This window comes from Cynocephalus volans, chromosome 11, assembly GCF_027409185.1.
Source record: "Cynocephalus volans isolate mCynVol1 chromosome 11, mCynVol1.pri, whole genome shotgun sequence".
Taxonomy (NCBI): Eukaryota; Metazoa; Chordata; class Mammalia; order Dermoptera; family Cynocephalidae; genus Cynocephalus; species Cynocephalus volans.
The window spans coordinates 19805446-19828046 of NC_084470.1; the positions used below are offsets into that span (position 1 = coordinate 19805446).

Genomic DNA, 22601 nt, shown 5'->3' on the forward strand with positions numbered 1-22601 from the left:
CATGTATGTTTTGAGCGATGGTACCAGCCCAAATTAGTGAAAAGTATGAGCTACTGAATAATTTTTAATGCAGTTTTATTGCTTTAAAAAAGCCACTTAGGAGATAATTCATAAATGTTGAATGGATGTTTTGATGACTAGATCGTTAGATAAGTGGTAAGTGAATAAGTGAATGAATGAATGAACAGTAATTAACACATACCACTCTTACTCTGAACCAAGCACTGTTCTAAGTATTCCATTCTAAAATCACTCTAAAGATAAGTACTATTACTACCCTCATTTTAAAATTGAGATCACACAAGCTATTGAATGGCAGAACCAGAATTTGAATATAAGATGTCTGGCTCTAGAGTCCTGTAACCAATAAAAATTCATAGATACATGAATGAAGGAGTGTTTGAACACCATTTACTATACCAATATTATGCTGCTACAGTGTTTGAAAAGTGTGTTTCTGTAATTACATCATTGCTTTAAACAAGTCTGGTGGCCATTGTCTCATGGATGGGGAAACTGAGGGCCAGAGAAAGAAAGGTCTTTGCTGCAGCCCTAAAGCAGCATGTGCCCACCCGAGGCCAGAACTCAGACCCCTGACACCTACCATCTCTCACTTTCCATTCCACAGCCAGTCCAGTGCTCCTTTGTAAACCCACCTCTGGTAGGCATCTAGATTCCTTTAAAGGTTCCACAGTAGAGGAGCCTAAACTGACCATTTACACCAAGTGTCTCCCAGAGTGTGATAGTCCTGAAACCCCTCCTAACAGAGGCTTTGTGGTGACTGAGAGACACCAGCACTCTCAGAGCCCAGCCTTTGTAGTCTCCTGAAGCTGGGATCAGCTTTCAGAAGGACCAGAGATCCTGCATCTTGCTTCTAGCATGGACTTGGTTGTTCCTTTTCAGGTTAGCCTATGCAGGAGGAATATGAACAGTGCCAGGAAAATCAGTCTGGTCCCTAGAGCTTCTCAGGTATGACGCCTGTACCAATTCCCACCAGCAGCTGGTGGCAGAACCCAGCAGTTACAAATGCCCCACCTGGAGGCTGGCTGCCTAGGTTTGAATCCCCTCTTCTCTGCCTCTCTGTGCCTCAATTTTTCCCTCCACAAAATGAGCACAACAATACCTACCTAAAGCTGTTCTGAGAATGAAATGGTATTATACACATAAAGTACTTAGTGCCCATAGTAACACCCAATAAATGTAGGATATTATTTTATTATCACAATCAGCATTCTGTTAGAACAAACTCCAAGGGATTATCCACATTCATCAGTTGTTCCAGAGCTTTCTTTTATTGGAAACTGAAATGAAAAGGCCACCCACTGGGGTCTTAGATTCCTTTTGGTTATCCAAAGAGCCTTTATTATTCATCTTTACAATGAGATTTTATATGAAAATACCAGTTACTAGTACCTAGTAACACTAGGGCTAAAATGGATTTCAAATAGGGCAGTGACTTGTCCAAGGCCCACAGCTTGTTTGTCTTAAGACTTTTAAGAACCTTACCTTCTATCAGAAGATGCGGTTCTGGGTACAGCACAACTACCTTTGGAGCACTTCGCGGTGGCCAAAAGCGACCATAGACAGATTTCTGTTATAACACTGAAAAAAATCCTTTTTGTATTACTTGGCACTTTGCCAATATTAAACAAGCTTTATCAATTAAATCATTATTTATAACTGTATACTCTGAAACAGCTTCAGATTTCTTCACATGCTTTCTCTTTTTAAGTCATGAACAGGGAGACATCGAGTTCTTGATACATTCCAAGAGAAGCATTTGGTGAAGTTTTCCAACGGAATAGGATATCTTTCCTGTTAGTGACCCTTCTGTAACTTTGCTGGGATCCACCCTTGTTTTTGCAGCTGTGCCTGAGCTGAAGCTTCTCTGCGGGGCAGACATCTTGAAGACCTTCCAGACCCCCAACCTCTGGGAAGATGCGCACATCCAGGAAATAGTGGAGAAGTTTGGCCTGGTGTGCGTGGGCCGGGCGGGTCATGACCTGAAGGGGTACATCTCGGAATCGCCCATCTTACGCAGGTACCAGCACAACATTCACCTGGCCAGGGAGCCTGTGCTAAATGAGATCAGCGCCACGTCCATCAGGCGAGCCTTGGGCCAAGGGCAGAGTGTGAAGTACCTGCTCCCTGACACCGTCATCGCCTACATCAAGGACCACAACCTCTACACCACGGACGGTTCCTGGAAAGGCACAGGCACCCTAAGCAAAGAAGGAAAGAGCAGCTAGGAGGGACTCACCAGCCAGCTGCTCCTCCACCGAGCTCCTCCTGAGAGAGGGCTGTTGGGGGTTTTATTTTGCTTTGGTTTTTGCTTTTCCATTTTTCATTGGTTTTATTTCTACAATTATTTTCCCTTCTGAGAAGTCTCCTATCCCAGGAAGCGATGCCTTCTTTGGGAAGGAGGAAATATCTGCATCTCAAGGATAGATATGTATCAGAGAAGTTAAAGTAGCAAGGCAGCTCATTAGGGCTGGACAAAGTGTCAGAGCCGCTGGGCAAGGAGGCCTCCCTGTTTGGTGTAAGTGACATTTAAGGTGTGCACACTGACCACGCTAGGCAGGGCCCCGAGGTGGTGACAGAATTGCTCATGACGCGTTTTTAATTAGGACCAGGTGCACCATACTGGTCTTGATGGAGGGATTTGACAGGCTGCTAACCATTGACAATGTGGGCTTTGCCAACGCCCTTGTTTTCAAATAGAATAACACTAACGGAAGAATCGAAATTTGGAAACAACACTTTGCTGATTTACATTAAATATTTCCTTACAAACTATGGTCTGCCTTTCTACTGGCCTTTTGTAAAATTTAAACTAAACTCTTGCTAAGCAGTGATCCTCAAACAATATTTTTGATACAGCAAGTATTTTTAACACTGCTATACTGTAAATTCTAGGGCTCCTGATTTCCAGGTTTCTAAAAGGAACTGAGTTAAAACAGATGCCTGACTGTTTTAAGGGATCTTTTTGAATGTTTTATGACTGCCTGCCTGTTTGAATATTGGCGAAGGGATAAATAATAAATTGACATCAAAACGTACTAATGAAAAGTTTCTCCTTTTGCTTCTTTTGTTATATTATTAATGCCTGATGTACCAGCCGTTGCTCTTCTCTTATGCTACTCCGTGAAGTTTGCTACTGTTCCAGTCGAACTGGCATGAGTTTAAAAGTTTGTTCCTGGGTACTGGGAGCAGGAAATGCAATTGCTTTTCAGCAACATACAAATAGTTCAAAGCACTGGGTCGACAGCTCTACTCAGGTGGGCCCAGAAAGAGAACAGGAGCCTCGTGTGTTCAAGATTCGTTATTCCACTCCCAGATTAGGAAAGGGTTTGGACTGGCCTAATTCTGATTGAGTTTAGTTTTACACTTGCTGGCCAAATGTCTGAATGCATTCAGGATTTACTTCTACATAGTTTTACTCTGGTTCATGCTTGCTACAGATTTAGTCAGGCAGTAAAACAAAGGGGTAGTCGGGAAGAATCTAATATTCCTCCCCAAATATCCTAGTATTCATATATGTGTCACAAAATAGATGAGTGAAGTAGGAAATCAGGGTTTCCTGGATCCAGAGTGGTGGGACCCTCCTGTGGGGGGTCCCCAGACTTCTGTCCCTGCAACCCCTAAAGCTGCTGGCTCTTCATCACTGTGATTGATCTCTGCCCTCCAAGAAGTCCCTGAGGCCCCTGATAATTCGGGGAGATAGGAGTCACACAGCTTTGTCCAAAAGCTGCTGCAGCAAGCTGTGTGCCTCAGTTTCCCTGCCTCTCTCATGGGGGGGTGATTAGACATCTAAATACTCTGGTTTTCTAAGACTCTGAGTGCCTCTGACTTCAGCCTGTCCAGACTTCTTTGGGTCCAGTATACTTCTAGGCAGACCAGAAGCTCCCCAGGGCAAGGATCTTTGCTTTGTTTCCTTATGTATCCCAGGTACCTAGAAATTTGCTGCTTAAGGTGCAGTCCCAGGCCAGCAAAGTTTGTGTCCCCTGAGAGGTGGTTAGAAACAGACTCACAGGCCCTGCCGCAGACCTGCTGACTGAAAGTGGGCATTCTAATGAGATTCACTGGCCTGGAACAGTGCCTGTTAAAATAAATACTAGTTTTATTTTAAATACACTGAACATAGTATTAAAATTATGCAACATTTACTCTGGTAAATATCTTCCTGCTTATCCTCTGAGCAATACTGCTGGCCCGACTGTTCTATGTGTAGTATAGAGGGCAGAGGAGGAAAAAAACACCTGCAAACGGTTGTAGTGTCCAGAAAAAGTGGCAGGTAGGGAGCCTGTGGGTTTAAGGCAGGGTTCTCAGCCTTGGCAATACTGACGTCTACTGTGTAATTCTTTGTTGTGGAACTGTCCTGTGCGTTGTAAGATACTTAGCAGCATCCCTGGCCTCTGCCCACTAGATGCCAGGAGTACCCCCTAGTTGTGACAACAAAAATACCCCCGGACATTGCCAAATGTCACCTAGGGCACCAGATAATCACCCTCCCTGCTTGAGACTCATGGTTTAAGGATATGACCATGAGGAGTATGTGCATGAGGAGGGGTCTCTTTCCCAGTAGGGAAACCAGGAAGCAGCAACTTTAAAATAGTCTCCTTTTATAAAGGACTAGTGGGGGGGATGGGAGGACACAGTGCTATTGACAGTAGGAATTAGAAACCACATCCATAATTCACAGCACCCCCCAGCTTTCATCTCCCTTTATTTCCAAGCATGCATAGTGGCTTTCTCTCCCATGTTTTCACAAGCTGGGGATTCCAACATACCCTGAATCCTCAGTACTGACATCCAGGACCTGGCAAGGAGACTCTCAGTGAGTGGGAGCCAGTAGATTTATTATTATTATTATTCAAAATTCAGGATTCATCTATTTAAATCATATTTGTTGAGGATCTCTCTTGTGCCAGGCACTAGACTAAACACTAGGGGTATAGTGATAAGCACAAGATACAGGCTATACCCTCAGGAAGCTTATGTAATCACGGAACTAAACATGTGATTGCAAACTGTGTGAGGGCTCTGAAGAGAAATACACCAGTGCTCTGACAGCCGGAAGCAGCAGCTTCTCCATGAAGCTGATGAAGCTTAAGCTTCTGTCCCTCACTTGCCCAGCTCTTTCCAATACCCTGGAGGGGCCCTCATGATGTGAGTATCTAATTTGAAATTCATAGTTTCTATTCTTTTTCTGAAAAATGATCTTCAAAATTGTACAGGGTTTAGACCCATGAAATGGATTTGCCCTGATGACAGTGTAGACAGCAGGGAAGTGATAATGGATTTGAATCCTGAAGGACGAGTTCCCAAGACTTAGGGATGGATATGCGGAGGCGGCTGGCTTCACGAAGAAGGAACAGCATGCACAAAGGCCCTGAGGCAGAAGGGGACAAAATGAGCGGCATGGTGAGCTAGATTCATCACCTTTTTGAAGGGGGTTTGTTATTACCTCGTGCATCTGACAGCAGCTGTCCTTGCATGTCACCATCTCCCTGTCCGGGCTTTCCATAGCTTGGGGCACCAGGCCTACCCAGACTTGGAGGAGATGCCTTTGTCTCTTCAGTCCTTGTCTGTATCATGCGGCTCCCACCAGGAAAAACATCCGTTTCTGAGCCTTTACATTGTCTCTTTCTAAAACAAAACAACCACACAATAAAACCTATTTTGCTAAAATATATATATATATGTATAAATAAAATATCATGTTTTAATTTCTGTTTTGTCTCATGATTTGTATAGCCTCTCTTATTTAGTATCAGAAGAGAAAATCCGTATCACCGCTCCTGCTTTATCGTGTTGGCGCTGACCTGCATACCTGATTTCACATTCCCTTCCATCCCCTCAGGTCTTCTTGCATCTACTTTGCCAAGGCGTTTTGTTTATTTTGCAAGAACAGAAAAACAGTGTTTTGGACTCCTGGGTAAATAGAATTTCCAGCCTTAAATAAAGGTTCTCCTGTGATAGCATATGCTGCCCAAATGAGAGGAGCTCTGTATCCTAGCCTGGGGAAAGGATTTCTCATTTATAATGCTGTCTTTGTCACTTGGGACGGAATGATATGAAATCCCATTTTAAACCGGTAGCACTCTGGATTTGCAAGGTACGTTTGGTAATTGGGTTAATACATGAATATGAATTCCTTTATTTCCGTCCTCACACTACCTATGCTACCGGTGTTTCTGCCCTCCTTTTTTGCAAGGGTCTCAATGCATAGATTGTGTTCAGTTTCAGTAATGAAGTTATTTTCTTGGACCAAAACTCAGCATTATAGATACACATGTGTGTGACTAATAAACAATCTATAACAATACACCTAGGCACACACCTCAGAATCTTTTAGTATTGTTAAAATAACCTCAGAAGGGATTGGATTGTTCATGGCATTGGGAAAACTAGAAGAGATTCTAAAGTTCATCTGGCCCCACATTTTCAAATTATCTAACACTTAAATCCCACAAAGGAATGGGAGTTTCACTATTAAAAACAATAATGATAATGTGTTCCGTGGACACATTTGGGGAGCCCTACCTTTCTTTCCCCTGCTGGAAATCCATAACGTGTGTTTTGCATGCCCTGCCAGCCTTACCTTCCCTGCATCCCTCACATGCAGCCGCTTTTTTCAATCCCTCCCATCACCTCCCAGTCCAAATCCATCATCTCTTACCTTGACCACTGCAACAGCCTCCTAACAGGATTCTTCAGTCCGCTCCTGGCCCCTGCAGTCCATTCTCCACTTAGAAGCCAGAGCAGTTTTGTGTGTGTGTGCAAATCTGGTCGTATGACTTCCCTGCCCAAACTCATGCTGAGAGACACCATTAAGAAAATGGAAAGACAAGCTACAGACCAGGAGAAAACATTTGCAAAATGTTTACCTAATCAATGACTTGCATCCAGAATATGTAAAGAACTCTAACAACAAAAGTCAGACTATGAACCCCATTACCCAGCAGGCCTGATATTGCTCTTTAGAAGGGTCTACTTGTGGAGCTGACCCTGACCTGGCATCTGAGAACTTGGCTTTTGGAATGCTGCCTATGTTTCTAACTGATAAGGCTGTTTTGTCTTCCTGGGGCCCTTTATCCTGCTATGCCAGCTTGCCTAGACAGTGTGTACAAACAGTGCAGTTTACGGTGAACACCTGCTTTCCTTCTAGGAGTCTGGAATTTCAGGAATTGTGGCTGATTGTGTGTCAGAATGCACCTCCGTCACCAGACATGAAAAACCCTGTCAAGCAGGCCTCCCAGGGCAGGAACGATGGCACTGTTGCTGCTTTCCAGTGTGGGAAAAAGAAGCACATTCTGTGGGAACCCCGCCTGGGAGGGAGAGCTTTGGAAGCCTGCACCTGGACACCTCCACACTCCACCTGGTCTTTTCCCCTCGCTTATCTTGCAGTGTGTCCTTTTGCCATAATAACCTATTGCCATGGGTATGACTGCCCCTGAGGTCTGTGAGTCACCAAGTGTGAAACCCCCAAACAAGACACTTCACCAGAGAAGATATATAGATGACAAATAAGCACATGAAAGGATGCTCCACACCATTAGTCATTAGGGAAATGCAAACTAGAACCACAATGAGATACCACTGTATACCCACTAGAATGGTTTAAATCAATCCAGCAATTTCACTCCTAGGCATTTACCCAAAAGAGATGAAAACATGTCTACTAGGCATTTACCCAAAAGAGATGAAAGTATATGTCTATATTTGTCTGCAAATATATTTAGCAGCATTATTCATTATAGCCAAACACAGGAAACAATTCGCATGTCCATCTGCTGGTAAATGGAGAAAGAAATGTGTTATGTTCATACAATAGAATACTGCTCACCAGTTTTAAAAATGACTAATGATACTTGCAACAATACAAATAAGCCTCAAAAACATGCTAAGTGAAAGAAGCAAGACACAGAAGACAACATTATATGATTTCATTTATATGACGTTTCTAGAAAAGGCAAAACTATTGCAGAAAACAGAGCGGTGACTGCCTGAGGGTGGGAGTGGGATTGACTGCACCTGGGCACAAGGGAACCTTTGGGGTAGATGTTCTAAAACTAGATTGTGGTGATGGTTGCACAACTATAAATTTATTAAAGCTCATCAAACTGTGCACATAAAATGGTAAATTTTGTGGCCTTTAAGTTATACTTCAATAAAGGTATTTTTTAAAAATCCTTTTGAGCCTCCTCTGCTTGCCCCTAGAGTGAGGCCCCCACTCCTCCTGGGGTGGCCTGCTCCACCCCGCAGCTCTTTCTCACCCCCGCCCTTCCCCTTCCCAGTGCACTTTGGCAGGGCCTTCATCTGCCTGGCTGGCGTTCTCCCCTCTCCCCTTCCTCGTGCTAACTCGCATTTCTTCTTCACCTCTCGGCTCCAAATCCCAGCTTGCAGGAAGCCCTCTCTGTCTGCCCATGTACCCCCAGCCCCCTGCCCTTCTCCTTTGTGACACTCATCACTCATGACTACTGACTCGTCCCCCAGCGCAGCACCTGGCTCATAGTGGGCGCTCAACAAATATTTCATAAAATAATGTCTGAATAAGAATCTGAATAGCTCTAGGAAGCTGGTGATAAACAAACCTGTTTAACTTTGTGCAAACCAGTGTTTGAATCATGTTTGCCTGCGGAATCCCTTTATATATACATGCAGTATACTTAATAATATGTGGGACACCGTACTCAGAGGAGCAGTTTAGGAACTTCTTATCTAAAGATTTTTGGGGTTTTTATGTTTGCTTGTTTGTTTTTTCTGGGTTTTTGCTGATACAAACAATGCTGCAATAAACACCCTTATGTATAAACCCTTACAAGCCAGTGCTTTTCTGGAATAGACTCCCCGGAGTGGCATTGCTGACTCTAATGGTATGTGTACTTTTTATTCTGATAGATGTTATCAGATTGTAGACACTAGATTTTTTTGAGTAAATTGAATTTTAAGAAAAAAAACAATCTCATAGAGCTACTGAAATTATCATTTCCTTATTCCTGTGCAGAGAATCACCTTCATTATCTTTGATACAAGCAAAATCCATTTCTTTATTCCAATAATCTGTGATGAAGAATTTTAGGAATTCATTTGCCACAGAGAGACAGCAATTCATGGGCAAACATTGCTCTTAGTGTTTGCTAGGTGCCTAGTCAAGGATGACGATGAGGATGATGATGATTATATATACTTTTTTTTTTTTTTTGCAAAGAGAAACTCTTCAAACTGGCCTAAATGAGGTAAGAGCATCAGACACCATAAGAATGTCAGGAATGGGAATGACCCAAGGACAGGACATATGAAGGATCTTCAAAAAAGTTCATGGAAAGATTTGTATTGTCTTAATTCTATTTTTCCACAAACTTTCTGAAGTACTCATATATGCAAGTTTCAGGAGAAACTGAAAAAAAAGAAGAAATTGTGGTTCTCTCCTCCTTCCATCCTCTCTCTTTCTCTCTCTCTCTCTCTGCTCCCCCCCCCCCCCCCGACTGGCTTCTCTGTTCCTCAGCAGCTTCTCATCCTCCAGCAGCTTTAACACCTGTGCCCAGGTGAGCTCCACCTTTGCCCCTCATCTCAGTGTCACAATTCCAGATTCCTAGAGGCATTCACTGGCCACAGATGGACTTGCCCACCCTTGTCCATGTGGCCATGGCTGGCAGGGCAGGGCCACATGTTTCTTCCCCAAATAGTGGCAGTGACAGTTATTTTATTACTAAAACGCATTTTATTTTTTAATTGAAACATAATTGATTATATGTATTTGTGGGGTCCAGAGTTGACTATCAGTACTTCTGTACAGTATGTGATGGTCAAACCAAGATAATGAGCTCATTTATCATTACAATACATAATCGTTCTTTGTGTCTATTAACCAGTTTCTTGCTGACCCCCCCTTCGTCTACCCCTCCCCCTTTCCCACTTCTTGTAACCCCAGTCCTGTTCTCTCCTTCTGAAAGTTCAACATATTATTGTGATTTTTGTTTCCTTTTTTCTTTCTTTCTTTCCTTTTTTCTATCTTAGCTCCCACTTATGAGTGAGGCCATGTGGAATTTCTCTTTCTGTGCCTGGCTTATTTCACTTAACGTAATTTTCTCCAAGCTCATCCATGTTCCTGCGAATGGCAGGATTTCATTCTTTTTTATGGCTGAGTAGTATTCCATTGTGCGTATACACCACATTTTCTTTATCCAGTCACCCATCAATGGACATTCAGGTTGGTTCCATCTCTTGGCTACTTTAAGTAGGGCTACAATAAACGTGGGAGTGCAGGCATCCCTTCAGCATGAGGTTTTCCTTTCCTTTGGGTATATACCCAGCTGTGGGATTTCTGGATCATATGGCAGTTCTATCTGTAGTTGTTTGAGGAACCTCCATACTGTTCTTCATAATGGCTGTACTAATTTACAGTCCCACCAACAGTGCAGGAGTGTTCCTCTCTCTTTACATCCTCGCCAGCATTTGTTGTTCTCTGTCTTTTTATAATGGCCAGTCTAACTGGGGTGAGATGATACCTCAAAGTGGTTTTGATTTGCATTTCCCTGATGCTTAGTCATGTTGAACATTTTTTTCATACACCTGTTGACAATTTGTATATCTTCCTTTTTTTTTTTTTTTTTTGTTGAGCTGTTTGAGTTCCTTGTATGTTCTGGATATTAATTCATGAGAATTACAGTTTGCAAATATTTCTCTCCCATTCTGTACATTGTCCTTTTATTCTGTTGATTAGTTCCTTTGCTATGCAGAAGCTTTTTAGTTTGATATAATCCCATCTGTTTATTTTTTCTTTTGTTTCCTGTTCTTTGGATGTCTTACTTATAAAATCTTTGCCCAGTCCTACATCTGAAGTCCTACATCTGTTTTCCCTATATTTTCCTCTAAGACTTTTATAGTTTCAGCTCTTATATTTGAGTCTTTAATCCATTTTTATTTGATTTTTGTATGTGGTGAGAGGTAGGGGTCTAGTTTCATTTTTCTACATATGGATATCTGGTTTTCTCAGGACCATTTATTAAAGAGGCTGTTCTTTCCCCAATGTATGTTCTCGATACCCTTGTTGAAGATCAGTTGGCTAAAAGTATGTAGATTGATTTCTGGGTTCTTTATTCTGTTCCACTGGTCTGTGTGTCTGTTTTTATGCCAGTACCATGCTGTTTCAATTACTGTAGCTTTGTAGTATAATTTGAAGTTAGGAAGTGTATTATGTCCAGCCTTATTTTTTTGCTCAGGATTGCTTTGGTTAATTGGGGTCTTTTGTTGTCCCATATGAATGTTAGGATTGTTTTTCTGTTTCTGTGAAGAAAGTCATTGGTATTTTGATGAGGATCACATTGAATCTATAGATCACTTTGGGTAGTTTAGACATTTTCACAACATTAATTCTTCTAATCCATGACCATGGAATGTCCTTCCATCTTTTGGTGTCCTCTTTAGCTTCTTTCAGCAGTAATTTGGATTCGCTTTGTAGAAATCTTTCATCTCCTTGGTTGAATTGATTCCTAGGTATTTTATTTTTTGGTACTTATTGTAAATGGGTTTCCTTTCTTGAATTCTTTTTCTGTAAGTTCATTGTTGGTGTATAAAAACACTACTGATTTTTGTATATTGATTTTTGTATCCTTCAATGTTACTGAATTTGTTCATAAGCTCTAAGAGTTTTTTGATAGAGTCTTTAGGTTCTTCTATACATAGAACCATGTCATCTGCAAACAGAGAGAATTTGACTTCATCCTTTCCAATCCAGATACCCTTTATTTCTTTCTCTTGCCTGATTGCTCTGGTAAGTACTTCCAATATCATGTTAAATAGGAGTGGTGAGAGTGGGCATCATTGTCTTGTTCTGGTTCTTAAAGGAAAAGCTTTCAGTTTTACCCCGTTCGGGATGATATTGGCAGTACATTTCTCATATATGGCTTTTATTGTGTTGAGATACTTTACTTCTATACCTGATTTGTTGAGAGTCTTTATTATGATGGGATGTCAAATTCTGTCAGATGTTTTTCTGTGTCTATTGAGATGATCATATGATTTTTGTCCTTAATTTTGTTTATGTGGTGTAATACATGTATTGATTTACATATGCTAAGCCATCCTTGCATCACTGGGATGAATCCCACTTGATCATGATGTATAATCTTTTGTTTTTTTCTTTTTTTGTGACCGGTAAGGTGATCGCAACTCTTGGCTTGGTGTTGCCCTCACCGCGCTCAGCCAGTGAGCACACTGGCCATCCCTATTTAGAATCTGAACCCGCGGTGGGAGCACCACTGCACTCCTAGTGTTGCACTCTCCCGAGTGAGCCACGGGGTCGGCCCTGATGTATAATCTTTTTGATGCACTGCTGTATTCTGCTTGCTAATATTTTCTTGAGGATTTTTGTGTCTGTGTTCATCAAGGATATTGACCGGTAGTTTTCTTTTTTTGTGGTATATTTGTCTGATTTTGGTATCAGGATGATGCTGGCCTCATAGGATGAGTTTGGGAGAATGGCCTCCATTTCAATTTTTTGGAATAATTCGAAGAGAATTGGTATTAATTCCTTTTTAAAGGTTTGGTAGGATTTAGGAGTAAGCCATCCAGTCTTGGGCTTTTCTTTGTTGGAAGACTTCTGATTACTGCTTCAATCTTGTTCCTTGTTATTGATCTGTTCAGGTTTTCTATTTCTTCCTGGTTCAGTCTTGGTAGTATGTATGTATCCAGAAATTTATCCATTTTCTCCAGGTTTTCAAGTTTCTTGGTGTATAATTGTTCATAATGGACTCTAATGAGTCATTGTATTTCTGTGGTATCAGTTGTGATGCATCCTTTTTCATTTCTAATTTTTGTTATTTGAGTCTTCTCTCTTCTTTTTTTAGTTAGTCTGGCTAATGGTTTGTCTATTTTGTTTATCTTCTCAAAAAACCAACTTTTTGTTTTGTTGATCTCTTGTATCATATTTTTGGTCTCATTATTTTATTATTTTTATCATATTTTTGGTTTCATTTAGTTCTGCTCTGATGTTAATTATTTCTTTCTGTCTACTTATTTTGGGATTGGATTGTTTTTGTTTTTCTAGTTCTTTGAGGTGTAACATTTGGTTGTTTTTTTGAAGTCTTTCTATTCTTTTGATGTAAGCACTTATTGCAATAAACTTCCCTCTTAGTACTGCTTTTGCATTATCCCATAGGTTTTAGTGTGATGTGTTTTAATCATTAGTTTCAAGAAATCTTTTGATTTCCTATTTAATTTCTTCCTTGACACATAGGTCATCATTCAAGAACATGTTCTTTAATTTCCATATATTTATATGCTTTCCAAAGTTTTGCTTTTTATTGATTTTTAGTTTTAATCCATTGTGGTCTGAGAAGACACTTGAAATGAGTGCAATATTTTTTAAGTTGTTGAGACTTTATTTATGTCCTAACATGTGTTTTATCTTGGAGAATATTCCATATGCTGATGAGAAGGATGTATACTCTGTAGTTGTTGAATGAAATGTTCTGTAGAGGTCTGCCAAGTCCAATTCGTCTAAAGTGTAGTTTAAATCCTGTTTTTCTCTGTTAATTTGTTGCCTAGATGATCTGTCCAATGTTTATGGAGGGGTATTGAGGTCCCCAACTATTATTATATTGGGGTCTATCTCTGTCTTTAGGTCTAATAGCATTTGGTTTATAAACCGAGTGCTCCAATGTTGCATGCACATATATTTATGATTGTTATGTCTTCTCAGTGGATAGTTTCCTTTATCATTACATAATGCCCTTTTTTTCTGTTTTTTTTTTATAGTTTTGGTTTAAAGTCTATTCTATCTGATATAAGAATAGCTACTCTTGCTCGTTTTTGTTTTCCATTTGCATGGCATAGCTTTTTCCATCCCTTCAGTATTAGTCGGTGTGATACTTTATAAGTGAGGTGGATTTCTTATAGGCAGTCTATAGTTGGGTCAAGTTTTTTAATCCATTCAACCAGTCTATGTCTTTTGAATGAGGTATTCAATCCATTTTCATTTAGGGTTGTTACTGAAAAGTATTGTCTTGCTCTTGACATTTAATTGCTTTTCATATGATTGTTTTAAATATCTTTTGTTCCTTTCCCGTTTATTGTTCATCTTCAGTGTTCATTGGTTTCTTGAGGTGGTATGGTATAGTTTCTTTCTCTATCTCATTTGCATATCTGCTCTTCCAGTGGGGTTTGTTTTGTCTTGTGTATTTTGGGGTTCTAGGTGCAGGGCTCCCTTGAGGATTTCTTGAAGAGCTGGTCATGTGGTGGTGAACTCCCACAGTTTTTGTTTGTCTGAGAAATACACTATTTCCCATCCTTTCTGAAAGATAGCCTTGCTGGGTATAGTATTCTTGGCTGGAAGTTTTTTTCTTTTAGTACTTTGAGTATATCATCCCATTCTCTTTTGAACTGTAGGGTTTCTGCTGAGAAGTCTACTGTTATTCTGATGGGACTCCTTTATAGGTGACTTGACACTTTTCTCTTGATGTTTTAGGATTCTCTCTTTGTATTTGACTTTTGACAGTTTGATTACAGTGTGTCTCAGAGAGGACTTTTTTGAATTGTATCTGTGTGGGAATCTTTGAGCTTCTCGGATCTGAAAGTCTGAATCTCTACCAATACCTCGGAAGTTTTCTGATATTATTTTGTTGGACATGTTGTCAATGCCTTTTTCTTTCTCCTCCCCTTCTGGAACATCTATGATTCGGATGTTTATATGCTTAAGGTTGTTTGATAGCTCTTGTAGACTTTCTTACTTTCATTTTTTAAAATTCGGGTGTTGTTGTTGTTGTTGTTGTTGTTGTCTGCCAGGGTTATTTTGAAAAACTGTCTTTGAGATCAGATTCTTTCTTCCACTTGCTCTAACCTGCTGCTTCTGCTGTCAGTTGTAGTTTCTATTTTGTTGAATGAGTCTTTCAATTACAGGAGTTCTGCTACATTCTTTTTATGGTATTTATTTCTTTGTAAATGTCCTCCTACATACACTCAATTGTTTTTCTCAATTCATTGTGTCATGTATCATGTATCTGAGTCTTCTTGATCTCAGTGAGTTTCTTTTAAGATTGTTACTTGGAATTCCTTTTCAGACATTTCAAGGATTTCCTGTTGTTTGGAATCTGGAATTTGAGAATCATAGTATTCCTTTGGTGGTGTCATATTTTCTTGTTTTTTGTTTGTGTGTTTTTATTTTTTATTTTTATTTATTTATTTTTGTATTTCAAGTATCCCTATGTGATGTCTGGCTATCTGGTGGAGCAGTTGTTTCTTCTATTACTCTCAGGTGGCTTTTGAGGAAAGAGTCTCCCTCTGTAGATTTGTTTTATATTGCCCATTGGGTGGGGCATTTTAGTTTTGTTTCTGGGTAGACTCAGTAGTCTCAGTGTTCCAGGTAGACTCAGTAGTTCCAGAGGGGCACCAGCAGCTATGTCTGTGGCTGGGGCCACGTGGGCAGCTGGGAGGCTGGGGCCACATGGGCAGTTGGATAGCTGGGCGCACACATGCAGGTGGGTCTACACAGGCAGCTGAGTGGGAGGGGTTGCACAAGTGGCTGTGGTGACTGGAGTTGCATGGGCAGCTGGTACCATGCATGTGGTTGGAAAGCTGGGGCCACTCAGATGGCTGAGCCATGTGGTGTGGGCTCCATAGTGAGGTGCACTGCATGTGATGACCTCCTGTGCAGGGAGAAAGGCTACAGCTCTTGGACTAGACAATGGTGCAGGTGGTTGAGGCAGACTGGGGCATGAGCAACAGGAACCAATGGGAAGTGCTCATGGATGAGCAGATTCTTCTCACCACAAGGGAGAATTTCTCCTGTGCTGATCCTGGTGTCAGAGACGTGGCAGTGACTTAAGCTTCATGCCTCTTTCTTCTGTCTAGACCATGCTGCTTAGTTTTTTGTGTTCCACAGGGTCCTCACCACACTCCTGCTGCCCTCCCATACTCTCCCACTAGTGCTCTCCCTGTACTTCACTGTCCATTCCTTGCGCTGGTATCTTTCTGTGGGAGGATCACGTGTTGAGCACCTCCAATCCGCCATCTTGCCCCACCTCCCAGCAGTGACATTTCTGTAAGGGGAAGGGTGAGCAGGAAGGAAGGAAAGGATGGGCACTTCCAGCACTGGGGTAGGTGTCCATAAAACCACAAAGTCACTGGGCACTTGGTGTATCTGCCTCCTTGCTCCTGTTTTGTTGGAGGTGGTGGACTAGGCAGGCATGCTGGTGGCCTGAGCATACCAGGAATGGCACCCGGGTGCCAGCCACTCCTCTCCACTGTCCTCCCTGCACTGTGGGCAGTGGGGACCTGGGCCAGGGTGAGTTGGAAAGACAGTGAAGGAAGCTACCCTTGGCACCAGGCATTGCAGCATGTGCCTGAGTGAATGTGGGTCTGTGGAGCCTGGCTTCCACAGGGGACAGTGGAGTGAAGGTACTGCAGGTGGCCTGCTGAGCCATCACCTGAATTCAGCCTGATTCTGCAAAGCAGCTTCCTGCCTGAGAGGCTGTATCTAGCTTCCTCTCTGAGATCTCTAATTTGGCCAAAACTCAACTAGCTTCTCCGCAGAAAGACAAAACATTTGTACAATGGCTGTCTGTGAGGTGTGGATTTCCCTCTCATCTCAAGATGTCATCTCATCCAGAGACCTGTCTTTCCTAACCACAGCACCTCCCTCCCCTCCCCACCAGAGCTGGAAGAGAGCCTCTCCTCTGTGCTCCTAGAGCCGCTGCATGCCCCTGTTATAGCCCTAGTCAGTCTGTCCAACTGTTTCCACAGGGCACCTGGTGAGCAGGGACTGTGTGGAATCAGTTCAGTGTCACTCAGTGTCCGGACCAAGGGCCCTCTGGGTGGGCACCCGAATGGCCTGGAGAAGGTTGCCCCCACTCCCTGCCCAACAGCATCCTGAGTTCCTTTTAAGGACTTCTCTTCTTCATCTGGAGGTGCATTCCCAAATGCTCACTTCCAGAGTTTCAATCTGGAACACAGTGACAGACTGAAAATGGTGAGTTTGTTTGTCCTGGTGGCCATGTCCTAACAATTCCCAGTATGAGGTCACATTTGTTTTTCATTTCCCTCCCCAAAATTCTGTGTGTCCTTGATAATCCTTCCAGTAAATTTTCTTTTCTTTTTTTTTTTTTTTCTCCTTTTGGGCAGCTGGCCAGTAAGGGGACCCAAACTCTTGATCTTGGTGTTATAAAATTTCCTTATTTTTTAAGTTCCCCAGAATCTGTTTCTGTTCTTTGCAAAGGAAGAGAGGGAAGAAGGGAGGGCAGGAAGGGAGGATCTGAGCCCACCTAGCCTGTGATTCAGGAAGCTGGAGTAGGCCCAGGAATCTGATTTCAACAGCACCCGGGATTCTGAGGCAAGTGGTCTGTCCTTGGGAGACACCATCTGGGAATAGAGAGAAGAAAGAAGAAATGCAGAGGGGTGTGTCCTGGATGCAGCAGGCAGCTTGGTCTCTGTTGAACCTCTTTGGAGCTCTTCACAGATGGAGTGCATCCATCCTTCACCCCTCCCAAGATCGTTCCTTCCAGAATATCTTCAAATTGTGCTGTTGTCACTCTGGTGTCAAAAAACATTTGACAGCTCCCTATCTCCTCAAGGAAAAGGCCTGACTTCTCAGTCAGTGTGTGAGCCTTGGAGCCTGTCACCCCTTGTTGCTCCTGTCTGTTCTCCAGTTGTTTAGCCGTGAACCCTCTCCCCTGAACAGCTTGTAACAAATCATGGGCTCCCTACCTCCCAAGCTTTGTGGTGCCATTTCTCTGATCTGGAATGCTCTTCCCTCTCCTCTGAGCCTCTCTGAACACCACTCATTCCTTGGGGCCCTCTCATGTTCCCCATTTTCCAGAAAGCTCCCCCCACTCACTCTGGTCCACAGGGACCTCCCTACTCTGACCTCATGGTTTGTGCTAGTATTTCTTTGTATTAGATGACTGGGGCTGACAAGAGGTTCTTTGTCCCTCTGAATCAGGGAATGTCAGAGGTTAACAAGGAGAGATCTATTCAAACTGCCTGACCTGGACAGACTGGAACAGCCTGGGGGGTGGGGAGTAGGGTAGGCAAATTTCCAGACCAATGCTGAGTTGGGCTTTCAGGGTCTCCAGCCCACTGCATCGATTCTCACGGACCTCTGGGCATCTCAACCCACCCTGAGCCCAGGGCTGACCAACTGTACTCTTATTTCATACACTCTTTCCTCCCTGAACCCCTTTCTTTGCTCCTGTCTTCTTTTGCTTCTGCTGCAGGCTGCATGGCGCACACCTGCCCTCAGAGCCAGCATGTCTGCCCAGTCACCCAGAGGCCCAAACAAAAGGTTTCCTGAGTTCCTCAGTGAACCCCAGACTAGTGGAAATAACTGACTGAAAGATATGAAGTCCACAAAGATTGCACCCCATCCCACACCTCCGAGGACGCATCCCAAATAAATGACTCCACAGTGTAGTAATAACAGAGAAGAGCATAGGCTTTGGAATCACTCAGAACTGGGCTGGAATCATGATTTTTTGACTTAAAAGTACGTGTGCCGCCTTGAGCCAACAACTTGCTCTCTCCAAATGTCATTGTTTATGTCTGTAAAAGAGTGATAATAATACCTACCCCACCATGTGATTCAAGGATTAAATTAGATAATGTATGCAATGTGCTTGTTACATGGTGACCACCCAGACAGTGGCTAGGATTGTCATCATCATCCTCATCAGGCTTTGTAGAAAGAACAGCTTTGAGCTTCTCCCTGATGCTTATCACGACCTATTCCAGTGCTACCACATCTTGTCTGGGGCCCCACCACATCCACTAACTGATCTGTCAAGAAAAATAAAGGCAAGTGCTTAGCAAGGGCTGGGAGCCTAAGTGCAGATGGAATTCTTTTAAGTGGAGATTGGCAGCATTTTGAATATGCTACTCCCTTGAGTCCTTGTATCAGTTAGCTTTTGCTGTGTAATGAGCCACTCCAAAATTTAGTGGCTTAAACCAAGAACCATTTATTATTTCTCATGAGTCTACCAGTTAGCTGGGTGCTTCTGGGTCCAAACCAGCTGATCTTGGCTGGGCTCACTTATGTGTCTAGTGGTTGACTAGTTGTTGGCTGGGACAGTGGGGGTGACTAGGCCACGTATCTCTTATCATCCATCAGACCAGCCAGGCTTGTTCACCTGGAAGTAGGTGGTAGGGTTCCCAGAGCATGAGAGCAAAAGCTGCCCAGCTTCTGGAGGTCCACGCCCAGAACCAGTACAGTCAATTGCTTCTGCCACAAATTCCACTAGTCAAAGCAAGCCATGAGGCCAGCCCAGATTCAGGAGATGGGACATAACATATACCCCATCTCTTGAGAGGAGCTGCAAAGCATTGTGTATTATGGACACTTTTGAAATCTGCTGCAGGCCTTAAACATTTCTCTGCATTCTTTATAGTTCTTAGTTATGCCTTGAAGTGGAAAACTATTTTAAAATAAAGATGGATTGATGGTTGGAAGGATGGATGGAAGGGTGGCTGGGTAGATGGCAGTGTTATATGTGAGTTAGTGAGTGGGCAGATGGGTGGTGGTGGGGGTAGGTGGTGGATGAATTCTGTGGTAGTATGTTAGATGGGCAGATAAAAGGAGGTTGTTTAGATGAGTGGTGGATTTGTAGATGGGTGGGAAGATGACTTTCACGTCCTCCTCTCATCCCTGGAGGCCTGGAGCATGTCAGCACAGGAACAAGACACCTGTGCTTGTCACACAGCCCTTGCTACCTCCTGCCCACTGCGCCCCCACGGTACACCCTGTTCCTCCTGGACTGGCTGCTTGCCACAGAAGCCCACTCACATGGCCTTGTTACCATCGACCGCTTTCTCTTCTTTTCTCCTTTCCCTCCTGGTGGCACTCCTGTCCTTCAAACCTTTCAGTGGCCTCCTATTTACTACAGGATGGAGTCCAAGTAACTTGTTACCACCTACAAGGCTCTCCAGGATCTGACTTCACTTGTCTCTCCCACATTTTTTCCCAGCGTGTCAGACCATCCCATCCTTCCTGCTACTCACTGTTCCCCATTAGCCATGCTGAGCCACACATGACAGTTGCACTTTCCTACACCTGCTAGTGCATGCGCTGTCCCCTCTCAGGAGCACACACTCTGCGCTCAGTCAGGCTAATGCCTGCTCACTCAAAAGCTTTGCTGCTATGCTCAAACGCCATTCTGACCTTGAAGCACATCATACAATCCCCTACATGTTACGTTTCTGTCTCCCACTGGACTTCCATCATGTCTCACTCATGCCACTGTCCTCAGCATTTAGGCCAGTTCCAGGCATGTAAGAGGTGCTCAGTAAGTGTGTGCTAAAAGGACCCATTAGCTCACCATGGCTTTGACATGAGAGAACACTAGTCCTCTCAATGAAAGTTCATGAGCTCATGTTACTGTGTGCCCAGCTCTTGACCAGCTGCTGTGAGGAATATAGAAAGAATTTAAGACCCAGTCACTGGTCACAAAGCACTGACAGTCTTGTTGAGGGAGCCAAGGCAGGTGGGCACAGGTGTACACACGTGAGAGGATCCCTGTCCACCTGAGGCAGCATGAGCAACACGATCAGGAGGGCTCAGGGCACTCAGCATTCAGAGAAGAGACCGGGCAGATGAGGAGAGAAGGGAGGGCACAGAAGGCAAAGCCACCAACGCGAGATGGTGACCAAAGGGGAAACCACTACAGGACTAGGAAAGGATGTTGGGGCCAGAAGGCTGAGGGCCTCCAGTGACAGGGAAGAGAAGAAAACTAGAATTTACTGAGGATGCGTGTGCCAGACTCCTCAAACTACCCTGTGAGGGTGATGGCTCAGAGGTGTTAAGGGACTCACTCAAGATCACACACCTAGGAAATGGCGGGCCTGGGATTCGAAACCAGACTGACTCTCGGCCAGCTCTGTTCCTTCCATTGGACTCTTTCAATCCAGAGGCAGTGGGCAGGGTGGAGCGGGAGGGAAGGTCACAGATGAGAAGGGTCTTAATAAAGACTGTTGTAGTATTACTTGGAATGTGCTCTCTGTTCCTGAATCAATGAGCTCCGGGCCTGTTTCTTATCTTTTTGGATGTACAGACCTTCTGCACCTGCCTAAAAAGCGTGTTTACCTTCTGCTGCTTCTGAGGAGACTGGTCATAGACTGAGGCCTTGAGGCAGCCCCAAATGGTAATCTTGGCCCACCCCTCAGAGGACATCCCCCTCGCCATGGTTGGCATGAGCCCTGCTCTGTGCTCACTCACAGGGGAAGCCTGCAAGGCCTCAGTCCCGTGCTTCCTGGACACCAGTGTGGGTTTGACCGGCTGCTGCCCTTTCCTCCATTGTGTGATTCTGCCTGAAGAACGCAAAGGCATTCTCTTGCAAGATTTGTTCTTTTTAAATCTGGCCAGAGCCTCACTAAGGTGCATTAATCTTTAACTGTTTATAGATTTTTCTGCTTAGAATACATGCCCTGTGCTTTCACACAGGGATTCAAATCCTACTTCCATATTGATGATGACTTGGGAGACTTATTTTCTCTCTGGGATTTCCTTCTGTTGGCTTATTTATCACTCCAGCAAGCCTGGATCTTCGCCTCACTCAGGGGACAATAGGTGATTAAGACCTTGGGCTTCAGATCAGACAGAGCCAGACACAAATTTAGTCCCCAGCCCTGCCACTCCACCTGCGTGACCTCAAGCAAGTTCCAAAACCTCTCTAAACCTCATTCTCTGGTTAGAAAGTCGTGCTGATAACACCAGCATCCAAGGTTCAATCCCTGTACTGGCCAGCCACCAAAAAGTAAAATAAAATAAATAAATAAACCTCATTTTCTCCTGAAAATGAAGACCCAATGGAGTCCTATCTTACCCAGGATTTTATAACTAGAACAAAATCTATATATGGTAGTAACAGTTACTTTTGCAAAATCCTTAACTTGGTGCAAGGATTCCTGTCTCCTCATCCCGCCCCTCCCATCCCTCACCCTTTCCCCATCTCCCCTCTTCTTCCAAGAGAAGCTGCATTGCCTTCTCTGTCCAACAAGTGAGCCTTACAAGGCAACCCTCACATCCACCCAGCACCCCTGATTAGCTCAATAACCACGTGCAGGGTGAAATACACAAAACCACGATCTTCCTTAAAAGGCAGGAGATGGCGAGAGCTGTGAACATATATAACTCATAGTTTTTCAAACTTATTAGTAGACAGAAATACATTTTAAGAATATCAATAAAGTGAAAACACAAAATTTATAAATCTTCTGATAAGTCTCAAATCCTCAAGGCCCGAGTACACCAAGTACTTGAAAAAGATACTCATGCTCAGGCTGAGTGACCAATAAAACAAAAAAACAAGAAGCAAAAAAAATTCACCCCCTCCCCGACCCAGCTGCTGGCCCACTGGGCCTATAGAAACAAAACAAGCAGCCATATAGGTCAAGAATCTGCCCACCTGTCTTCTGTGTAGAACTAACTTGGCAATGGCTGCTCCAATAGCCTTCCTCACCTCCCACTTGTCCTTTTCTGGGCATGTCCCAGGGGAAAGAGGCTCACTGGCCATCAGTAGGCAGATAATTACATTGACCCTTTTCTCACTTTTCAGTGACTCTTATAACTGTCACTGACATTTTACTTAAAAATTCCCTTACAAATTGCTTCT

At 43.3% G+C, this 22601-nt stretch overlaps 1 protein-coding gene across 6 annotated transcripts in view; it reads left to right on the forward strand.

Moving 5' to 3' along the window:
- The window catches only part of NMNAT3 (nicotinamide nucleotide adenylyltransferase 3), a 165335-nt gene that overhangs the window by 111247 nt on the left and 31487 nt on the right, over positions 1-22601 (forward strand). For 2 of the 6 annotated variants that reach the window (XM_063114203.1, XM_063114204.1), the window contains one exon: positions 1867-3050. The exons of the other annotated variants lie outside the window; for them this stretch is intronic. In XM_063114203.1, coding sequence (XP_062970273.1) covers positions 1867-2249 — 383 coding nt within the window. In that variant the 3' untranslated portion in view covers positions 2250-3050. Of the gene's footprint in view, positions 1-1866; positions 3051-22601 lie in introns of those variants that run through there. 6 annotated transcript variants of the gene reach the window in all.